The sequence below is a fragment of the Oncorhynchus masou genome, chromosome 9 (assembly GCF_036934945.1).
Source record: "Oncorhynchus masou masou isolate Uvic2021 chromosome 9, UVic_Omas_1.1, whole genome shotgun sequence".
Lineage (NCBI taxonomy): Eukaryota > Metazoa > Chordata > Actinopteri > Salmoniformes > Salmonidae > Oncorhynchus > Oncorhynchus masou.
Window position 1 is genome coordinate 29,933,320 of NC_088220.1, and position 18,328 is coordinate 29,951,647.

Genomic DNA, 18,328 nt, shown 5'->3' on the forward strand with positions numbered 1-18,328 from the left:
AACCGCCGATAAACCCCACCGAAGAGAAGGGAAACATCAATCTACTGTTGCTGTCTCCGCTTAGTTATCTCGCATGAAATATATATATAGAAACCTTGAATAACCACAACGTAGCTACTATCTTGAAGATTGAATGTTCAACATGGGTTACAATAAATTCAGAGTCAACGCAACTCGGAAGATGTCGAAGACGTTAGCCTTGACCGTTCTAACCTGTTTGTCGTTCTGCATCAGTGTTTGCAGGGCAGAGGATAGTGCCATGGAGAACATCGTAACAGAGAGGAAGGTTGAAGATAACCACAGACAAGACAGTGCCGACCTGCTGATTTTCATCATGCTCCTAACCCTCACGATTTTAACTATTTGGTTATTCAAGCACCGTCGTTTCAGGTTTTTGCATGAAACGGGACTAGCTATGATCTATGGTGAGTATGGGTGAGAGGCCCACTTGTCAGGAGACTGCATGATGTCATTGATATTGTTATTACTCACCGTCATATTGTTTATGTAGTTAGCTATACACGTCATTGCATGTTTATGTAGCATTTCTAATATACCTGTAGACTTCCAGTCATTGCGCTAACGCTAGTTAGCATTGTCTCGTGAAACTACCGCTAACTTCATCCATACTGCACACAGAGACATAAAAAAAATGGTATCCACGAGTTCATCTGACTCTTGAGTAAGTAGAACAAGGACTAACTCTCACAGTATTCCTTTAACATTACCTGGAAATATGCTGACAGTGTTGTCATTCCTATAGGGATGCGGTAAGAGACAACATAATGCCTAGGTCTATGTGAGTCCTAGAATGGCTGTAATCACTATGTTATACTGAACAAAAATATAAACTCAACATGCAACAATTTCAAAGATTTTACTGAGTTACAGTTCATAGAAGGAAATCAGTCCATTGAAATAAATCCATTAGGAGCTAATCTATTGATTTCACATGACTGGGAATACAGATATATGTTGGTCACAGAAACCTTTTTTAAAAGTAGGGGCATGGATCAGAAAACCAGTTTGTATGACCACTATTTTTTGCCTCATGCAGCGCAACACATCTTGTTCGCATAGAGTTTGACCAGGTTGTTGATTGTTGCCTGTGGAATGTTGCCCCGTTCCTCTTCAATGGCTATGCGAAGTTGCTGGATATTGTCGGGAACTGGAACACGCTGTCATACATGTTGATCCAGACTGGTGATTATGCTGGCCATGGAAGAACTGGGACATTTTCAGCTCCCAGGAAATGTGTACAGATCCTTGCGACATGGGGCCGTGCATTATCATGCTGAAACACGAGGTGATGAGTGGCACGACAGTGGGATGTCATCACGGTATCTCACAGCATTCAAATTGCCATCGATAAAATGCAATTGTGTTTGTCGTCCGTAGCTTATGCCTGCCCATACCATAACCCCACTGCCACCATGGGGCACTCTTTACAACGTTGACATCAGCAAACCTCTTGCCCACACGACACCATACGTGTCTGCCATCTGCCCGGTACAGTTGAAACCGGGATTAATCCGTGAAGAGCACACTTATCCAGCATGCCAGTGGCCATCAAATGTTAGCTTTTTACCTTTTTCACTGAATTCGGTTATGACTCCGAGCTGCAGTCAGGTCGAGACCCTGATGAGGACGACGAGCATGCAGATGAACTTCCCTAAGATGGTTTCCGACAGTTTACGCAGAATTTATTTGGTTGTGCAAACCCACAGTTTCATCAGTTTTCCGGCTGGCTGGTCTCCGACGATCCCGCAGGTGAAGAAGCCGGATGTGGAGGTCCTGGGGTGGCGTGGTTACACGTGGTCTGTGGTTGTGAGGCCGGTTGGACGTACTACCAAATTCTTTAAAGCGACATTGGAGGCAGCTTATGGCAGAGAAATTAACATTAAATTATCTGGCAACAGCACTGGTGGACATTCCTGCAGTCATCATGCCAATTGGACACTCCTTCAACTTGAGACATCTGGCGTTGTGTGACAAAACGGCACAATTTTATTGTCCACAGCACAAGGTGCACCTGTGTAATGATCATTATTTTTAATTAGCATCTTGATATGCTACATCTGTTAAAGGTGGATGGATTATCTTGGCAAAGGAGAAATGCTCACTAACAGGAATGTAAACTAATTTGTGCACAAGATTTGAGAGAAATATGCTTTATGTGCATATGGAACATTTCTGTGAGCTTTTATTTCAGCTCATGAAATATGGGACCAGCACTTTACCTGTTGCATTTATATTTTTATTCAGTGTACATCTCTGTTGTTGGGAAACAATATTCATGCCTGATCAGTTATGTGACTGTGTGCATGCACTAAACCCCATACCGTTCTGTGTTATTCACCCAGGAAGGTCCAACTTACTTCAGTGTTTTACTGTAGTTTAGTGTAGTACTCTCTACTACACACCATGCACTTCCCTGAAGCCTGTTACCTGGTTATTTATTTACAATAATTCACAAGGTGCTGCTGTACCAGCTTTAAGGGTGGAGAGGACAACTGTGAACCCAGTTAGCAGGGGTTGCCTTGTGGCATGTACTGTAGGGGCGTTCATAGGTGCAATTCTGTGTTTGTTCACCCTCTGTTCCCTCTCTCTCCCTCCAGGTGTGCTGGTTGGTGTGGTCCTGCGCTATGGTATCCACGTACCCCGTGACATTAGTAACGTCACCCTCAGTTGTCATGTCAACGCCAGCCCGCCCACACTGCTCGTCAACGTCAGTGGCAAGTTCTACGAGTACAGTCTGAAGGGTGAGATCAGCCCCTCTGAGATCAATGATGTACAAGACAACGAGATGCTTCGCAAGGTAGAGTCCCAAACAGATGTGGTCCTTGTTAATGTGATGCACATGAATGGCTTGACTGACCAAAACAGTGGGTGCTTACAGATGGCATGGTTGTTGTCTGAAAGTGTTTCTGCATATTTGAAGTGCTGTTTGGGAGGCTTAGTACGAATCAGGCAAGTAGGTTGCCTTTGTTGACATATTTCATTCTCAATCTTTCCCGAGACATTTTCCACACTTACTCACTGTCTGACACACACTCATGAGACTGTGTCTAACTCGGAGCATAGCATATGTAATCAGTCATGTCCGGAGGTAGCCTACAGAGCACTATTCAGCTCTGTTCTATGCAAACACTGTGTCACCTGATCAGAGAAAATAAACCTTTCCTTGATGCCATTTAGGACTTAGAGTTGATGTCAGCCTAAAGAGGCTTGATCAGAACTAGGCCTAACCGTAGGACATTAGATTAACAAACATAACAACTAGCGCTATTTTCATCCATCGACACAATTGAAAAGGGATTTAGAACCCTTGTTAGTTATTATTACAGGTAGTTATAATTAGATTCAAACTAATAATAACAGGTTTTATTAGTTGTAGTCCTCCATAGTCAGTGGGAGACTACAGTTCAGTCATGTAATACAATCCCTCTTGTGTTTTTCCTCTTTTCTATAGGTGACCTTTGACCCTGAAGTGTTCTTTAACATCCTCCTGCCCCCCATCATCTTCCATGCCGGCTACAGTCTGAAGAGGGTAAGACATGTAGTTAGTTGTTTAAAGATGCTCTATGCAGAAAACGCTATGCCATTTCCTGGTTGCTAAAATGCTAACAGTTTGCCTAATTTCAGTTTGTGATACAACAAGCAAGTATAGTGTAGATAATCATTGTACCATCTAAACCATAGTTAAAAATATTTTCCATAACCACAAATATTGTATTTTCAGATGTTTAAAGCTGGTGTACAAAACCAAAAGTAAAAGATTCAAAAACTAAACTTAAATATGGGGAGCATAGAAATAGTGGCCACTGAACAGATTTACCACTTCTTAGACTTGCTTTCAATGATAATGACAGATCTATAACACGCATTTCCATGTGAATTTGGTCAGGTCGCCCCAAAAGTTACATATTGCAGCTTTAAACGATAGTTAAATCACAGTGTTGATTTGTTCTTGGGTAATATTCATGCCTAATCCTTCATCTAATTCTATCTCCCAGAGACACTTCTTCAGGAACATGGGATCCATCCTAGCCTATGCCTTTCTGGGAACAGTCATATCATGTTTCATCATTGGGTGAGTTCACACCCTGTATTATACATGTATCCATTACATCTGTGTGTTTATGCACCTTCAGGGTTTTGTGTGACATGTCAGAGAAATGCTCAGCTGAAGTAGTATGATCTCTATCTCTGTACAGGTTACTGATGTATGGCTGTGTCACGCTGATGAAGCAAGTGGGACAGCTTGACGGGGACTTCTTCTTCACTGACTGCCTGTTGTTTGGAGCCATTGTCTCTGCTACTGACCCCGGTACAGACCCCGTTCACCTCAGTCACCTCTTTAGTACATGACATAATGGTCAACCGCTTGCTTCACTAGTAATATGCCTGGTCAGACATAGTTATTTAAAGGGCGATTTCCTGATTCACAAGCTGCAAAAACATGCACTGCCGCTAATTATTTCAGTGACTGGGAAAATGTGAGTTGTGGAATATAGCATAGGCTGATGTACACACCACCAATGATTTCTAACCTATAGGGCTCTATTTGTGGGTTATTTTTAGTAGAATGTTGCCAACTATATGTTGCCCGTCTGACATTGTAGAATGTGGCCTTGGGGGTCCATCTGCATGTCATTGTGCCATTCTGTAGACAGTCTCAAGGTGGTTACTGTGTCTCTCGTCCTGCAGTGACGGTGCTGGCCATCTTCAACGAGCTGCAGGTGGACGTGGATCTGTACGTTCTGCTGTTTGGAGAGAGCGTTCTCAATGACGCCGTGGCCGTGGTGCTGTCCTCGTGAGTCCTCCGTCTTAACCTGACCCACCTGTCTACCGTCTGTCTGTCTGCGCCTGTATGTACACACTCACGCTGTGAGGTTTTGTGTTTGTCTTTGCGATCCATTGTTGTGGCGCTTTGGCTGACAAATCTCATATTTCATCAGATCTACTTTGAAACTGTATTTTTTTATTTCTAAAAATATATAATTTGTGCAGGGTAAGGGGGCGTTTAGCCTACACACCCACACAGGTTCATGGACATGCGCACACAGACACCCTTGAACAACTTGTTGGTATGGATTTTCCTGTGTGTGACCTGGCACTATACCAATAACAAGCCTAGTATTAATACTGTGGAATGTGTGAGGCTGACCTTTTGGTAACCCTAACCACTACATTCCCTCTGCCGGGAACTCTTAATATTTCAGAATTCGGTTGTGTTATGGTTGGCTCAGTGCGGGGGTGCGGCACGCCCATGGAGCCAGTCAGTGGGTAGAGGGTGTGGCGGCGACGCGAGACACTCCCCTGAGCTGGTGTGCTAGCCCAGTGCTTTTGCAGTGGTTTCGTTTGCTTCATTAGAACATACACGGCAAATGACCAACCATTACACTCCAGATAGCAGATATGAACCACAGCACAAGTACAACCCAGAAAGGGATCGTTCACTCAAATCAAAGTTTGTCAGGTGTTTGCAGAACATAAAAGTTGAGTATTGAGCCCATATTAGATCCAGAGGTATGCATTAGGGAAAATCTTGATGCACCAATTCAAACTGCAACCCAGTTCTGGTGGTATGAAATTCTGGTGATTTGCTGTTTGGGTGATACAAGTTTGTTGTTACGTCCAGTGGAGGCTGCTGAGGTTAGGACGGCTCATAATAATGGCTGTAATGGAGTCAATGGAATGGTATCAAGCACATAAAAGCAAGTGGTTTCCATTCCATTGACTCCATTTGTATTTTGACATGTTATCTAACATCATTAATTCCAAGCTTCAGCTAATCTTTCACGAGTGGTTCCCCATATTTTACCAGTTTCAAAATCTAGGCCTAATAGTTCCTCCAGTTTGAATTGAATAAAAAGCTGTTGAAGTGTTTCTGCCAAAGTTCTTAAGGATTGATGTATCTAACGCGGTAGATGGAATACTTGAAGATGTATCTAACTTGGTAGCTGGAATACCTGAAGATGTATCTAACGCGGTAGATGGAATACTTGAAGATATATCTAACTTGGTAGCTGGAATACCTGAAGATGGATCTAACTTGGTAGCTGGAATACCTGAAGATGGATCTAACTTGGTAGCTGGAATACCTGAAGATGTATCTAACTAGGTAGATGGAATACTTGAAGATATATCTAACTTATGGATAGCTGGAATGGAATACCTGAAGATGTATCTAACGTGGTATCTGGAATAGATGGAATACTGGAATACCTGAAGATGGATCTAACTTGGTAGCTGGAATACCTGAAGATGGATCTAACTTGGTAGCTGGAATACCTGAAGATGGATCTAACTTGGTAGCTGGAATACCTGAAGATGGATCTAACTTGGTAGCTGGAATTCCCATAGAACCCTTTAGCGTAGCACATTGCTACTAAAATAGTTGCATCATGTACAGTACTTACTAGCAGATGTCCATACACAAATATTTACATACTGTAGTACAATCTCATCATTCCTTATTGATTTCCATCTGAAACTATGAAAGCAAGCCACAACGTATTTGCCTAAGAGATCCATCTGCACTTCAAACAGACTGGGCATGCAAACGGTAGTACTAGTACTATACAGTGTAGTCTCTGGCCACTAGGATTGTTCTGATCATCAGGTATGGGGACCACTAGGATCGTTCTGATCATCAGTTATGGGGACCACTAGGATCGTTCTGATCATCAGTTATGGGGACCACTAGGATCGTTCTGATCATCAGTTATGGGGACCACTAGGATCGTTCTGATCATCAGTTATGGGGTCCACTAGGATCGTTCAGTTATGGGGTCCACCAGGATTGTTCTGATCATCAGGTATGGGGACCACTAGGATCGTTCTGATAATCAGTTATGGGGACCACTAGGATCGTTCTGATCATCAGTTATGGGGACCACTAGGATTGTTCTGATCATCAGGTATGGGGACCACTAGGATCGTTCTGATCATCAGGTATGGGGACCACTAGGATCATTCTGATCATCAGTTATGGGGACCACTAGGATCGTTCTGATCATCAGTTATGGGGACCACTAGGATTAAGCCTTCCCCAGGTCTGTATTAATATACCATACCTTGGTTCTGATATCAATGGTTTGCAGATTATTCAAGACTTTCAACCTTCTCAGGATGGAAGCACATTATAAAGCAGCTCTCTAGTTCTGAAATTTTCCAAATTATCCATGTTTTCTTTAAGTATTCTGCAAGCAAAGCACATTTATTTCTAGGCTCCATAAATGCTACAGTACATACTGGTATTTAATTTCCAGCCTTATAACACTTCATCCACCCACATAGGGCACGTGAACTGTTCTGTTGTACCTTTTCTAATATTGACTGTGTTTGTACCAGGTCCATTGTGGCATACCAGCCGGAGGGGGACAACAGTCACACCTTTGATGTGATGGCCATGTTGAAGTCCTTCGGGGTGTTCCTGGGTGTTTTCAGTGGATCCTTCGCCCTGGGTGTGGCCACCGGTGTCATGACAGCACTCATATCCTTTACGCAGTGATATACTTCCTGTGTGATTTGAGTGTCTAGAAATATATATATATAGATTGATATAGCAATCACATCCAGGTTAGAAACTGATGGAAATGCTTTTGTTCTTGTATTAGAATGTATGAAGTTGTGTTTTTTTGGTATTATCAACTTGCTTGTTGCTATATGTTAAACTTAAATCTCTAAGCTTCTCTGTAAAACAAAAACTAAGCAAAACAGATAAAACTGCCTTCTTCCATTTCAAAACTAGTTTACTGCAATTTTCCCTTCCTCCATGAATTGTGGGAACTGAGACTTGGCCAGGCTCTCTGAGCCATTCTTCTCCATCTCTGCCATGGTGGCAATAGCTGGTGTATAGTGAGTTGTGTAGTGTATACACTAAGTGTATAAACATTAGGAACACCTTCCCAGTATTGAGTTGCCCTCAACAGGTTTCAAGTGTTCTACAGGGATGCTGGTCCATGTTGACTCCAATGCTTCCCACGGTTGTGTCAAGTTGGCTGGATGTCCTTTGGGTGGTGGACCGTTCTTGATACACACAGGAAACTGTTGAGGGTGAAAAACCCAGGAGCGTTGCAGTTCTTGACACACTCAAAATGGTGTGCCTGGCACCTACTACCATACCCCTGTTCAAAGGCACTTAAATATTTTGTCTTGCCCATTTGCCCTCTGAATGGCACACCTACACAGTCCATATCTGGAGGCGTAGAAACCCTTCTTTAACCTGTCTCCTGCCCTTCATCTACACTGATTTGAAGTGGATTTAACAAGTGACATCAATAAGGGATCATAGCTTTCCCCGGGATTCACCTGGTCAGTCTATGTCACGGAAATTGCAGGTGTTCCTAATGTCAGTGTAGTGTTTCATGTGTTATTTTCTCCTTGACTGTTCTCCTCACGTCACTAAGTTCACTAAGCTGAGAGACTTCCATCTCCTGGAGACAGCTCTCTTCTTCCTCATGTCCTGGAGCACCTTCTTAATGGCTGAGGCCTGTGGCTTCACAGGTGAACCCTCATCCACACTCAGGTCATGGTCCCACCCCATGGGTTATTATTCATCACCCAGCTTATTATGGTTAATCACGATGTGGATGTGTCTGGTTGATGTTGTGTGTGCAGGTGTGGTGGCGGTGCTGTTCTGTGGGATCACTCAGGCTCACTACACCTTCAACAACCTGTCCCCTGAGTCTCAGGACAGGACCAAACAGGTGAGGACAACGTTTACCATGGCAGTTATTTAAGGGCAAGCTACTCTGGACAGCAATGTCATCGGCTAAATACTGTTGTTCCGTCAGTGTCCCTGAAAGGTTGTTTTTGTGTTGTCCTGTAGTTGTTTGAGCTGCTGAACTTCCTGGCGGAGAATTTCATCTTCTCCTACATGGGTCTGGCGCTGTTCACCTTCAAGAACCACATCTTCAACCCCACCTTTATTGTCGGGGCTTTCGTATCTTTACTCAAAACTATAATACTTCAATTAAAGTTCAACTTTTAATTTAGTAGCACTGTAGGGAGTTCATGTGGAGTATGGACTATATTGCATGTAAAGTTGGTGAAACTGGAGGGGTATCTTTGTTTCTCTGGACTGTTTGGAGGCCTCCTTGACAGTGTTCCCCTCCCAGCTGGCAGTGTTCTTGGGAAGAGCAGCCAACATCTACCCCCTGTCCTTCCTGCTCAACCTGGGACGCAGGAACAAGATCAGCTCCAACTTCCAACACATGATGATGTTTGCTGGTACAGTGTGTGACGTGGTCAGACAGAGATCTGGCGCCACAGTTTGTCATTTTCTTTTCTCATAAATTGCAGCTTACGTTCAGTCACCAGAATAAATAACTTTGTATTTACTTGAAGAGAAAAAGCGTGTGAAGTAAAATAAGCTATCCCTTTCTATCCCATTTCAGGGTTTCTGGGGATGAAATATCAGCCACAGTTATATATACAGTACCAGTCAAAAGTTTGGACACACCTACTTATTCAAGGGTTTTTCTTTATTTTTTACTATTTTCTACATTGTAGAATAATAGTGAAGACATTAAATGCTATGAAATAGAACATGTGGAAGCATGTAGTAACCAAAAAAGTGTTAAACAAATCAAAATATATTTTAGACTCTTCAAAGTAGGCACCCTTTGACTTGACAGCTTTGTACACTCTTGGCTTTCTCTCAACCAGCTTCATAATGAATGTTTTTCCAACAGTTTTGAAGGAGTTCCCACATATGCTGAGCACTTGTCTACTTTTCCTTCACTTTGCAGTCCAACTCATCCCAAGCCAGGTCATCTGATGCAGCACTCCATCACGCTCATTGATCAAATAGCCCTTACACAGCCTGGAGGTGTGTTGGGTCATTGTCCTGTTGAAAAACAAATGATTGTCCCACTAAGCGCAAACGAGATGGAATGGCGTATTGCTGCAAAATGCTGTGGTAGCCATGCTGGTTAAAGTGCCTTGAATTCTAAATTAATCACTGACAGTGTCACGAGCAAAGCACCCCCATACCATCACACCACCTCCATGCTTCATGGTGGGAACCACACATGCAGAGATCATGCGTTCACCTACTCTGCGTCTCACTAAGACAGATTAGTGTCCTTTAGTAGTGGTTTCTTTACAGCAATTTGAACATGAGGGCCTGATTCATGCAGTCTCCTCTGAATAGTTGATGTTGAGGTGTGGCTGTCCATCACTCTCCTTCTGCATCTCACAAAGACGTGGCAGTTGGAACCAAAAATCTTAAATTTGGACTCATCAGACCAAAAGACAGATTTCCACATGTCTAATGTCCATTGCTCATGTTTCTTGGCCCAAGCAAGTCTATTCTTCTTATTGGTGTCCTTTAGTAGTGGTTTCTTTCCATCAATTCGACCATGAAGGCATGATTCATGCAGTCTCCTCTGAACAGTTGATGTTGAAATGTGTCTGGTACTTGAACTCTGTGAAGCATTTATTTGGCCTGCCATTTCTGATGCTTGTAACTCTAATGAACTTATCCTCTGCAGCAGAGGTAACTTTGGGTTTCCATTTCCTGTGGAGGTCCTCATGAGAACCAGTTTCATCATACCACTTGATGGTTTTTGTGACTGCTCTTAAATATTCTGTATTGACTGACCTTCATATCTTAAAGTAATGATGGACTGTCATTTCTTGCCATAATATGGACTTGTTCTTTTACCAAATAAGGCTATATTCTGTATACCACCCCTACCTAGTCACAGCACAACTGGCTCAGACACATTAAGAAGGAAAGACATTCCACAAATACATTTTTAACAAGGTACACCTGTTAATTGAAATGCGTTCCAGGTGACTTCCTCATGAAGCTTGTTGAGAAAATGCCAAGAGTCTGCAAAGCTGTCATCAACGCAAAGGATGGCTACTTTGAAGATTCTCAAATATAAAATACATTTTGATTTGTTGAACACTTTTTTTTTTTGGTTACTCCGTATGTGTTATTTCATAGTTTTGATGTCTTCACTATTATTCTACAATGTAGAAAATAGTAAAATAAAGGAAAACCCTGGAATGAGTAGGTGTGTCCAAACCTTTGACTGGTACTGTGCAGTCGTGGCCAAAAGTTTTGAGAATGACACAAATATTAATTTTCACAGTCTGCTGCCTCAGTTTGTATGATGGCAATTTGCATATACTCCAGAATGTTATGAAGAGTGATCCGATGAATAGCAATTAATTGCAAAGTCCCTCTTTGACATGCAAATGAACTGAATCCCCCAAAAAACATTTCCACTGCATTTCAGCCCTGCCACAAAAGGACCAGCTGACATAATGTCAGTGAATCTATCATTAACACAGGTGTTGACGGTCTAAAGCTGGAGATCACCCTGTCATGCTGATTGAGTTCGAATAACAGACTGGAAGCTTCAAAAGGAGAGTGGTGCTTGGAATCATTGTTCTTCCTCTGTCAACCATGGTCATCTGCAAGGAAACACCTGCCGCCATCATTTCTTTGCACAAAAAGGGCTTCACAGGCAAGGATATTGCTGCCAGTAAGATTGCACCTAAGGGGCCTCCCTGGTGGCGCAGTGGTCTAAGGCTGTGCCACCAGAGATTCTGGGTTCGTAAAAAATAATGCACCTAAATCAACCATTTAATGGATCATCAAGAACTTCAAGGAGAGAGGTTCAATTGTTGTGAAGAAGGCTTCAGGGCGCCCAAGGAAGTCCAGCAAGCGCCAGGACCGTCTCCTAAAGTTGATTTAGCTGCGGGATCGGGGCACCACCAGTACAGAGCTTGCTCAGGAATGGCTGCAGGCAGGTGTGAGTGCATCTGCACGCACAGTGAGGCGATGACTTTTGGATGATGGCCAGGTGTCAAGAAGGGTAGCAAGGAAGTCACTTCTCTCCAGGAAAAACATCATAGACAGACTGATATTCTGCAAAAGGTACAGGGATAGGACTGCTGAGGACTGGGGTAAAGTCATTTTCTCTGATAAATCCCCTTTCTGATTTTTTTGGGGCATCCGGTAAAAAGCTTGTCCGGAGAAGACAAGGTGAGCGCTACCATCAGTCCTGTGTCATGCCAACAGTAAAGCATCCTGAGACCATTCATGTGTGGGGTTGCTTCTCAGCCAAGGGAGTGGGCTCACTCACAATTTTTCCTAAGAACACAGCCATGAATAAAGAATGGTACCAACACATCCTCCGAGAGCAACTTCTCCCAACCATCCAGGAACAGTTTAGTGACGAACAATGCCTTTTCCAGCATGATGGAGCACCTTGCCATAAGGCGAAAGTGATAACTAAGTGGCTCGGGGAACAAAACTTCGATATTTTGGTTCCAAGGCCAGGAAACTCCCCAGACCTTAATCCCATTGAGAACTTGTGGTCAATCCTCAAGAGGCGGGTGGACAAACAAAAACCCACAAACTGCAAGCATTGATAATGCAATAATAGGCTGCTATCAGTCAGGATGTGACCCAGAAGTTAATTGACAGCATGCGAGGGCAGATTGCAAAGGTCTTGAAAAAGAAGGGTCAACACTGCAAATATTTGACTTTTTGCATCAACTTCATGTAATTGTCAATAAAAGCCTTTGACACTTATGAAATGCTTGTAATTATACTTCAGTATTCCATAGTAACATCTGACAAAAATATCTAAAGACATTGAGGCAGCAGTCTTTGAAAATGTATATTTGTGTCAACTTTTGGCCGTGACTGTATATAAAATGTTTGGGGAATTAAAATAATAAATATCCTACCAATTTTTGTCCTAAAGCTTTAAAAAAATATATGTTCATTTATGAGTCTGCTTTTGTGTCTGGTGATTTAGGAGATGCAGTTTTGATAATACAGTATATCCTTTATAGATTATTAATGTAGTAATTTCAGTCATACCAGCACCTGTTGTTTCAATGACCCCTATGGACCTGTTTTAACTGATTGTCATGTGATCACTGTAATTGGAAATGTTCAAAGTTCCCACACCAGTAACGTTATCTAACAAAAAGCTGTTTTAAGTGATATTACTTGTGGAGACACACACACACAGTATTACCCCTCCTTGTTTCCAGAAGAATCCAGGCTTCCAAGCAACTTTGCAGTATTTTGTTTTTGTGTGTGTTATTTCTTACATTATCCACAAGCATTTCACTACACCCGCAATAATATGTGTGTGACCAATGATTTGTCCTCCACAGGTCTGCGCGGAGCAATGACCTTTGCCCTTTCCATCCGGGACACGGCTACGTACGCCCGTCAGATGATGTTCACCACCACCCTCCTCATCGTCTTCTTCACCGTGTGGGTCTGTGGAGGGGGAACCACTCAGATGCTCTCCTGCCAGCATATACGGTAGGTCCACCACAGGGGGTCAAAGGTTAGGGGATTTCGGTGTTGGTCTCTGCCTATTTATTGTTGTTGCCTTCAAACGGTACCTTTGTTGAATTGATGTTTATTTTAATCGAGGATACACAAAGCACATAAGGTTGTCTGTCTTCAATATGATCTTCTGTGACCACTGGGATCTGGTCCACTCATTTATGTGTATCTGCGTTTCTAACAGTGTTGGAGTCGATTCGGACGCAGATAACACAGTGAGTATTAAGACTCTGAAAGTTGAGTTATTTAACTTGAATGCTGTAATCGTCTTGTTTTGAGTGGATCGCTGTATCAGTCTTGTGTGTCTGGTCAGATGAGCATGACAGATGGATCAGAGCGGCGGAACACCAAACACGAGAGTGCCTGGCTCTTCAGGATCTGGTACAACTTTGACCACAAGTATCCTTTGATGTCACTCCCGTCCACTCACAGCAGCCGGTGCTCCAGTGACCGATATTCATTTCACAGACAAAGCTTTAATGTTCTCTAACCAGTGTATTAAGTCATGATTTGTCCTTCATAACCAAAATGATTGTGTGTAAAACTACTGCAATAACATACTAGCCTACAGCAGTGGTGTACTGAAGCAGAGGTGGATGGTTCTTCTATAGTAAGTCTCCCATTACATATTTGAGCAGTTTGTTTTGTTACTATGTGACACAGTTGAGGCCTTGACTCTACGCCCTCTCCAGCTACCTGAAGCCCATCCTGACCCACAGTGGCCCCCCACTCACTGTCACCATGCCTGCCTGCTGTGGACCGCTGGCCAGATGTCTCACCAGCCCACAGGCCTATGAGGTCAGGCCCCACAAACCATGTGTTCCTATTAATCCGGTGACCCTGTTAGGGGGATTATGGTAATAGTGATGACATGTAGTGAGGAAGTGTTTTCTTCTTTGTTTTAATGAGTATCACAGCAGATAGTGTATATTTGAATGAACGCAAATGAAGAGTTGCTGATTTCATCAAAGCTAAAGAATTAGTTCAGTTATAGCAGGAGTATTTGATTAGTGAGAACCGTCATAATCAGAATGTCATCTAGTGGTAACCTATTTTGAAATGTTTCTTTCCTGCCACCAGAACGAGTGCCAGCTGAAGGACGACGACTCAGACCTCATCCTGACGGACGGGGACATCAGCCTGACCTACGGTGACATCACTGTGAGCACAGACGCCAGCGGCGCCCACACCAGTGCCGGGCCCGCGGGCACCACCTCCGCCGTCATCTCTGCTGACGACCTGGACCGCGAGCTGACGTACGGGGACCACGAGCTGGTAATGAGGGGTACTCGTCTGGTCCTGCCCATGGACGACTCCGAGCCCCCGCTCGGCGACCCTCGACACCGTATGCGGATGTGAGGCAAAAGAGAGGCCAGCGAGCCAGATGACCAACTCACTACGTCCTGCTCCCCCGCAGGCTGCAGGAATTAGATCAACTAAGATCAGCAAGAGACTGGTCTCTCTCTCTGTCTCTCTCGCTCTCTCTCTCATACCGCTCCTCATCTCTTTCTCTCTCACCCACTGCCTCTCCTCTTTGAGTTTCTCAAGTGGTTAATCCATGTCTACCTCATTATTGTTTGTTCATTTCTATACTCCTGTCGCCATCATTCTAATATGAATTATTTATTCATGTATCCTTTTCTTTTGATTCGGTTAAACCGATATCTTTTCTACAGTTTGTCTTCTAACAGGACCACACTGAAATCACGTGGCAATCTGCTCACCGTAGCCCTGCAGCGTCGTCTATACGCATGCATTAGTCTGTATGTGGAGGTCACAGTGCAACAGCTAGCTTAGCTAATACCATTTGTCTCTGTATCACAGGGTGCATAATACCGTTTTTTTTTTATGCCTGGGGAGTGGGGAGGTCGAGGGGCTGACTGAGTTTTGTAGCCCTGTTTTGGGGTCTGATTCTGAATGTTGCTGCCTTCTCTGTGTGATCCAAGGGATGCTGGCTGACTTATTGGCTCGGCGTTGCATTGTGTTGCTATGCATACGGTTAGAATCAAGTGCCTGAGTGAACACTAGTTTATGTTCCCTTTTTAGAAGTGATACACTCCTCCGTCCACTGGGTGGCGACCTCTCTACGGTTGACAGGCTGCCTGCGTTTTGAGCCATTGCTCTGTAGATAGTTAAAGATGTTCTAGCCTGGTTCAACCAAGTTAACAATGTAATTCAGCTCGCTCTGTGTAACCTAGCACAAGTCTTGGATCTCCCACAATGACCTCAGACTGTGACTTTGGGAGGGTTTGACACCTTCTTTTAGAAGCTGATGTCACTCACCACAGAAGCAGAACGAAGGGCTGTCGTTTCGAGTACGAGTTCTAGATCTCCCGTATGGTGAAAGTTGGTGCCATTCCTCCTCCATTGACGTTTGATGAAAATTGAGTGCAGGCAGCCTGAAAAAACTTGATGTATTTTGCAACATACTACAAGTACTTTAGTTACATCCTCGTTTTCACTGTAATTCTAATACTATTCACGTGTAACATGGTGTATATTTGACATTAGGGATTGAAATGTTACTCAAATCAAACCGAGTGTGTACTTCTATCTGGGCTAAGTCTTTGCTTCCTATTGGCTAAGATCTATCTGCTTTAGTTACAGGAGTAGTAGCGGGAACATGTTACAGTAGCTCATAATTAAGGATCTAATCTGCTTTGTTTTTGGCAAATTTATCTGGATAAACATTCATTTCTTATTCAATTCTATTTCAAATCGAATTTCCTTGGTTGGATTATTTATGGAAATGGCCTGAGTATGTCCATGTCAAACATTGTTGAGGTGCTGCAGCTCCACTATGTAGTGGACCTCAGTTCAACTGTTAACTGCCTTGAGTTATTGACTATGCTGTCCCTGGTACTGTATAACGTGACAAAGGATTGGTACATACTATCAGAAACAACTTGAATAGGCCAGTTGGAATCATAACATTTTGAGTTTAAATGATCCAAAACCACAGACATATATTTGTTATTGAAATGCTATGAAGATATGTTTCAAGCAATCATTTCTGTGTTTCTATGATTCAGAGTAGATATGTAGACAAAAGCTGGTAGGGATCAGTTGAAGAAAACGAAATGGTTGTAGAAAAATGTATGTGTGCAATACTTTATTTGTGTAAAATAATCATACAATAGGTTATATTAGAGTCTAACGTATCCTATATGCCTCGCGCTACAATGTATGGGGGCTGGATTGATTTATAGCTGATGTCTGGTACCAGAGTAGCTCCTTTGAGCTCCTTGGCTATATGGGGGTTTGCTCTGTGACTGGTCTGGGATCAGTGGTGGCTGTTAATGTGGTGTAGCAGGAAGTGTTGACAGGGCACCACCCTGACGACGCACTGTTGATGTGGATGGAATCAGGCCCTGTGCCAGACAGCATTACAGAGGGGGGGGGGGGCAGAGTAGGAGGGAAGTACACAGAGAGGGACAGGGTAGGAGCAGAGGAAAGGGGAGGTAGAGAGAGAAATAGTAGACATTCTACCTATATTCAATGTTATTGACTTTCGCACCTGGGGAGGGAGGGGCAGAGGAGGGCAGTGTACCACTCAGTGTTATCTCCTGTTGTGCAGGAACCTCTGACGGCGTGTGGTCTCCTCTTTTTGCCTTTTTTATCAAGCCTGCCTCTCGACACCACAATGTGCAGGAAATGATTTTTTTCTTCCCACCATTTTATATATAGTTTTTTTTCCTCTATTTTGTTTATTCTTGATGAAGAAGGGAAATAAGGCGAGTGTCGGGGATGGCGCAGCATTTGCACTTGTCTTTTAAGAAACCTTTGTTTGAGTTAGATTTGTCTTGTAAGTTCCATTGGTCGTGTTTGTGTTGCTGTTTTTAACTGGCTTTTGTTGGGGTTATGAAGGAATTGACATGAATCCTGTGAACTATGATTTTTAGTAGAAACTCATGGAGTCATGTCATAACTGTCGGAGGTCACGAACTGAAGGGTGGTATCCATTGATGTACAGGTTGTTATGATCTATGTAACCAAGAGTAACAAGATTGGCCTCCTTGCTTTTCCATGCCATTGACTCTGACTCCGTCTTCACTTTAAGGAAAAAAGAAATCAAGCAAGATCATGACTGTGTACCAGTCTATAACTAACATATGAAGTAATGTCAAAAAAAGACCCATTATAGGTCACCTTATACCTTGCCTGTACTGTTCTTACAGTATGTGTTCTATTGTTTTGAACGATGAATGGTAACTTGTAATTAACATGTTGACACTAGTCTGAAGTAGCTGACCAAAGGGGCTTGTTGTACTCTGTGTTTTCAGACTGTCCGATGTGTTTATACTGCTACTTCGCTGTGTGTGTCACACTGTGCTTCCTAAGTGTTGCAGGTACTGACTGTTTACATCTCTGTAAATATTCTCACCTGTTCAAGTTGCGTGCAATGGTCAATAAACAAAGCCTGTGCTTTTGATTGAACTCTCTAATGTCTCCTGATTGACCTGCTGATTTCACATCAACATGATGATGTTGACACGGTCTGGTTTGCCTCTGAACATGTGCTGGTGGATGAATGTAATGTTAGCTAATAGCTTGCCAGATCCAGAAAGTCCAGTCCTGACCTTCCCCTAAGGTTTGGCCGGGAATGAGAACAGGAAAAACTGAATTCATCCCAGTAATTTCTCCACCAGCCTTGGCCTTCAACCCCTAACAGTGTATCACATTCCCCCTATGGACAGTCTCAACCATCTCTTTTTAAAAATGGTTTCACCTCTCCATAGAGAATAGCCCATCCTTCTCATGGACTGACAGGCTGAGGTGGAGTAAGCTTTCCTCCCAGGGCAGATGTAGATATGAGAGGTGCACTTGGAGATTTTCCTGACCAAAAATAAGATTGTCACTAGTTACCACAGCCACAAAGTCAAAATTGGCTATAATTATAAATAAATTCTGAAAACAGAAATGAGCTTTTAGGTCTTCATTTAAAGTTAGGGTTAGGCATAAGGTTAGCTGTGTGGTTATGGTCTG

At 43.1% G+C, this 18,328-nt stretch overlaps 1 protein-coding gene across 1 annotated transcript; it reads left to right on the top strand.

Moving 5' to 3' along the window:
* Window positions 1-10: 10 nt before the first annotated feature.
* LOC135545819 (sodium/hydrogen exchanger 6-like) lies at window positions 11-17,779 on the top strand. The gene is made up of 16 exons (XM_064973728.1): window positions 11-425; window positions 2,619-2,818; window positions 3,473-3,550; window positions 4,017-4,093; window positions 4,218-4,330; window positions 4,711-4,816; window positions 7,360-7,501; window positions 8,409-8,514; window positions 8,629-8,717; window positions 8,840-8,953; window positions 9,129-9,240; window positions 13,162-13,315; window positions 13,527-13,557; window positions 13,656-13,741; window positions 14,035-14,140; window positions 14,423-17,779. Exons 1-16 carry the CDS (start codon window positions 134-136, stop codon window positions 14,699-14,701), a joined length of 2,085 nt encoding a protein of 694 aa, XP_064829800.1. The 5' UTR covers window positions 11-133; the 3' UTR covers window positions 14,702-17,779.
* The last annotated feature ends 549 nt before the right edge of the window (window positions 17,780-18,328 follow it).